Genomic DNA, 5,000 nt, shown 5'->3' on the forward strand with positions numbered 1-5,000 from the left:
AGGTTCAAAATGAACAAAGAAATGTTTTAAGCTTTGATTAATAAAACCCAACAGGACAGAAATTTTAATCAGGATACCAAGACCTTTGACCCAGGAACTTACTTCAGCCTGGGAATTTTAAACCAGAAACACTGATGTAGGACCGACTGACGGCCGACCGACTGACGGCCGACCGACTGACGGCCGACCGACTGACGGCCGACCGACTGACGGCCGACCGACTTACAAATAATTAACTTAAGAGCAACTGACTTACAGGTAATTACGAGCAACTGACTTACGAGCAACTCCGTCCAGGGTGTATCCTGCCTCGATGCCCGATGACGCCTGAGATCCCCGTGACCCAAGAAGTTCGGATAAGTGGTAGAAAATGAATGAATGAATGAATGAATGAATGACTTACGAGCAACTGACTTACAAGTAATTACGAGCAACTGACTTACAAGTAATTACGAGCAACTGACTTACAAGTAATTACGAGCAACTGACTTACAAGTAATTACGAGCAACTGACTTACAAGTAATTACGAGCAACTGACTTACAAGTAATTACGAGCAACTGACTTACAAGTAATTACGAGCAACTGACTTACAAGGAACTTTAACCCCTACTTAAGACCAGGGCCTTACTATAGCCAAGGTACTTCCCTAAGACCAGGAACTTTTGTGCAAGAACTTTCTTAAGCCTGTGAACTTACTTTTGATCAGGAATGTTTTTTTCCCCTCTTTCTCTCAGGACTTTCCTAAGGACCACGACCTTTGACTCAGGAATTTACTCTGTACCAGAATAAGAGCTTACTTAATATCCGAAACTTTGTCTCAGGATCCAACTTTCAACCAGGAACTTTGGACAAAGATGACTGTCCCAGGTTACTTACCCAAGACCATTAACTTTAGCCCAACATCTGTACATAAGAACAGGAACTTACTTTGGACCAGGAACCTTTTGTTCAAGAACTTACTGAACTTCCTTTGGAACATGATCTTATATAAGACCTCTGGACCAACAGCCTAGCAACCACCCGGAATACAAAAGCAACTGCCTACTAGAGTCCTGCGCGGGACTGTTTTTATAAACCCGCACCCGCCCGCTGAATTTCTGACCAGGACCGCCCGCGCCAGCAAGCTGCGTGTTCCAGTCCCGCCCACACCCGCGATGTTTGTGTCCACTCCCGCGGATTTTTTTCTTGAGAGCTTGTGAAAATTTTGATTGTATACAAATGATCAGACTAATTATTAGTTCAGGCGAATGTCCAGAATAACAGAATTAAACATGAATGCATTTAAATAAGATAAACTAATACTAATGCTAATACTAATCTTCTCAACGTCATGTGTTGACTCCATTCTTATTATTAGGCTATACACCAAATCCCACCGGGTCCCGCGGATCTCCCGCTAAATTTTCCCTCTGCTGCCCAGCAACATACTACAGGCTGGATCCCAAAACTGTAAACTCTTTGCTCTCCTCTTTGAGGATATTAAAGGCCCTAAAGATGCTTTAACCGTGTAAATACAGTCGTGCGGTTGTAGATCAGAAGTGCGTGAGGATGCAGCGTCCTGCTAAGCGCGAGTTTCCGTCCACGATGACTCGACTCGATTAAATCGCATCCGATTTCGCCGAGTCACACCGAGTCCAAATTAAAATGAGTGTACTGGTTTAGACCGGTGTTGCCTACGTCGGTTTCGGTTTCTCCGTCTCTTTGTTTCTCTTACAGCCACAGATAAGATGGCGAACGGCTTTTGGGAAACAGACCTCTTGATGTCTCTTTCACACGCACCACAATAAAACCAGAAGAATCAGACGAAGGTTAAATGTTCAGTGTCGACAGAGAGGGCAGACGTCTACAGATGAGCAAGCTCACGTCTTTCCAGGTGAGCGTCATTCTGAAAGCCCACCCACTCAACCCGAAACCAAACCGCCAATGCACCATCTGGCTTCTCATGCGCAAACACACACACACACACACACACACACACGTACATTGTTGATCATGAGGTGCATGATGGTCTTCGGCATCAGGTCTCTGATGGTCTTGTTGACGATGCTGATGTAAGATTCCACCAAGTTCCTTATCGTCTCCACCTGTCTTTCTAACTGAGGGTCCATGGAGATTGTGTCTGCTGGAGCTCCATCATCTACATCTGCCTACACACACACACACACACACACACACACACACACACACACACACACACACACACACACACACAATTTTGTTAAACACAGTCATTTCAAACAAATGATATCAAGGAACCCAAATCCATAAACTAAGACAAATTAGACCAGCTTTATCAATGAGAACAAAAGTAATGGCGCCCTAGAAAAGCAGGAAGTGAAAGTCTGTGTGTGTCGCATTGTCGCTGAAGAGCCGCGTTACAGGACGCCGCACTTTGTGTAAGTTGTGGCGTCTGTTGTGCATCGCACAAAAAGTCGTTTTGTGTTATATTATTGATGATTTTATTTGTTTGTAAATGAAAATGAAATGAAAATCTAGATTTTTTTTGTTTGTTTGTTTGTTGGTTTTGGCCTTTAAAAACTGTACCATGCATTTAAAAAAAAAAAAAAATCATCACAAAAAAAACTGATCAGGTGTTAACAGATTAAAAAAAAATTAAGTTTATTTTTATATAATTCCCATGTTCATGTTTAGCTTTCTTTATGTAAAAAATTGTAAATTGTAAAATTTATTATAATTTTTTTAAATTATTTTAGAACTACTGCTGTTTTTTTTTTACAATATCGTCCGAGTATTTTCCAAGTCAGCTGCATTTTAAAAAATTTTTTTTTTTTTACGTCTGTTTTTTTTTTTTTTTTTGAGAAGTCCCGAGTCTGATGGTGATCGAATGAACAATCGTTTGAAGGGCTGCTGCTTTAGGAACTACGTGAGAAGACGACATCCAGGTCAGCGTGTTGGTAGAGAGCAGCTTCCTGTGTGCAGTACCTGATCTTTCTCAGGGTAAACGCCCGCACGGAGGAACGAGGCCTTCCAGCTGTCCACGTCCTCCTGAGAATCGCAGGCCAGCTCGATCTGCCGCAGGTCTTTATAAACGTTCCTGTGTGAGCGTATAAACACATAGAATATAAACACACAGTAACACACACACACACACACATACACACACACAGAGCCGATCAGAGGCACCGTGGGCTCAGACGTGTCAGACCTTTGCTCTGTGTTGAAGATAGCGAAGGTGTGTTTGGTGGACATGAAGCCCTTCTCCACATCTCTGAGCTTCAGGTTGTCCAGAGGAAGCATGTATTTCTTCTCCTTTTCCTGTGTCATGCAAACACAAAGAGAAAAGAAAAAGAAAGAGACAGAAGTGTTATAAAATGAAAACCGTCGGTGTTGATGAGGCGCTGGGTCGGCGCGGCGTGACGTTGCGACATACAGTCAAAGTGCAGCAGAGCAAACACACTCGGCTGCCATGTTTACACACACACACACGAACACACACACACACACGTTCATCGACCTCGCATCATTCTCTCGCTCGACAGCCCTATAGGTGCCTCTACATACAGAGGAACGGGTTTCAAGGTCCGACGGGAAAAACCACAAAATATATTAAGAGTTAAACTTTTTTTTGTAAGACTTTCGGATCCATGATTAAAAAGTGTAGCGTCTTTAACCGGAGCTCGCGTCTATGTTTGTGATGTAGGTGAATAAATAACGCAAAACTGTCTGCTGCCACAAAGCAGGGTTAATAAAGACCACCGTAGCTGAGTGAGTGTCGGGGTGAGTGACACTGAGCTAGAGAGAGAGAGAGAGACAGAGAGAGAGTGTGTGTGTGCTAGAGAATTTGGTGGGGGGTTGTGGGGGTTGCCAACTTTCTCTTGAGCAGAAGCATCTGGAAACATTTATACATGGAGAGAGAGAGAGAGAGAGAGAGAGAGAGGGGAACAAAGCTATCCCAACAGTTACATCACTCCAAAAGAACACAGACACCACCCCCCCCTCTTTTCCCTAGTAACCCAGAACGATTTCCTGAAAATTCCAAACTCAGATCCCAACTGGAACGTCTCAGCCCTCCTGCCACGTCACTCCGCTCTCACCGCGTACCGTCACCCCACACGCTGCCTGCCGTCTTTCTCTTAAAGACCGGGAACCCGAACGGCAGGACACCGCACTCTGCTATGGATTTTTACTAAAACTCTAAAGTGTGACTAAAGAAATGCCTGGGAGAAAGCTAGACACACACACACACACACACACACACACACACACTCTCTATCACAAACACACATGTTCTCTCTCTCCCCTCTGGTCTGAACTGGTGAGTGCTTTTTCTTAGAGCTGTAACATTGGAACAGAAACTTTTTAGCTCTTCTAAGATTTGTGCTGTGAAAGTAGTTCAAGTTCTAGCTTCTGATTCACTCTGAATCTTTACACAGATGCGACATTTACATGGATTCTAAAAGATTCCTTTTGTTCTAATTCTTTTGATTCTCATGATGTTGATTTATTTGATTCTGATTTATACTTATGATGTTCGTTCTGGTTACGCCGATTCTGTTTTCACTCGTACCGACTCTGTCGATTCTGATTCATTCGATTCTGATTCAGTTCTGGTTAGATTGATTCTGACTCTGCTGGATTTCAAATCCATCGAGTTGGATTCAGTTGTAATTGTAATTTTGTTGATTTTGGATTTGCTGAATCGGTATCGAATGAATATGAATTAAGTGAATCGGTATCGGATTTAAATGATTCAAATGAATCGATATCAAATTCCATCGATACTGATTCAGATCCCTTTGATTCAGATTCTTTTAATTTCTTTAGTATCCAAATGAATATGAATCAAGTGAATCGGTACCGGATGTAACTGGTTCAGATTCCTTTGAAAGTGATCCTGGTCATTCTGCTTATGTTCATTGTGATGAATCGAATTCAATTGATTTAATTCCTTTGATTCTGTTGATTCCGATTCCTTAGATAACGTCGCCCCTGATTCCTTTAATACGGGTTCCGTTCGTTTTGATTCCTTCGATTCTC

At 42.6% G+C, this 5,000-nt stretch overlaps 1 protein-coding gene and 1 long non-coding RNA gene across 9 annotated transcripts in view; one reads left to right on the plus strand and one right to left on the minus strand.

Moving 5' to 3' along the window:
* Positions 1-5,000, minus strand: part of dnm2a (dynamin 2a) — a 50,165-nt gene that overhangs the window by 10,761 nt on the left and 34,404 nt on the right. For all 8 annotated transcript variants that reach the window (XM_047808178.1, XM_047808177.1, XM_047808173.1 and 5 more), the window contains 3 exons: positions 3,169-3,278; positions 2,946-3,057; positions 1,985-2,149 (listed from right to left, as the gene is read on the minus strand). In XM_047808178.1, coding sequence (XP_047664134.1) covers positions 1,985-2,149; positions 2,946-3,057; positions 3,169-3,278 — 387 coding nt within the window. The remainder of the gene's footprint in view (positions 1-1,984; positions 2,150-2,945; positions 3,058-3,168; positions 3,279-5,000) is intronic.
* The window catches only part of LOC113661950, a 2,794-nt gene continuing 1,825 nt past the window's right edge, over positions 4,032-5,000 (plus strand). Inside the window, exon 1 of the long non-coding RNA XR_003445145.2 lies at positions 4,032-4,278. This is a non-coding gene — a long non-coding RNA (uncharacterized LOC113661950). The remainder of the gene's footprint in view (positions 4,279-5,000) is intronic.

The sequence above is a fragment of the Tachysurus fulvidraco genome, chromosome 24 (assembly GCF_022655615.1).
Source record: "Tachysurus fulvidraco isolate hzauxx_2018 chromosome 24, HZAU_PFXX_2.0, whole genome shotgun sequence".
In the NCBI taxonomy this organism is placed as follows: Eukaryota; Metazoa; Chordata; class Actinopteri; order Siluriformes; family Bagridae; genus Tachysurus; species Tachysurus fulvidraco.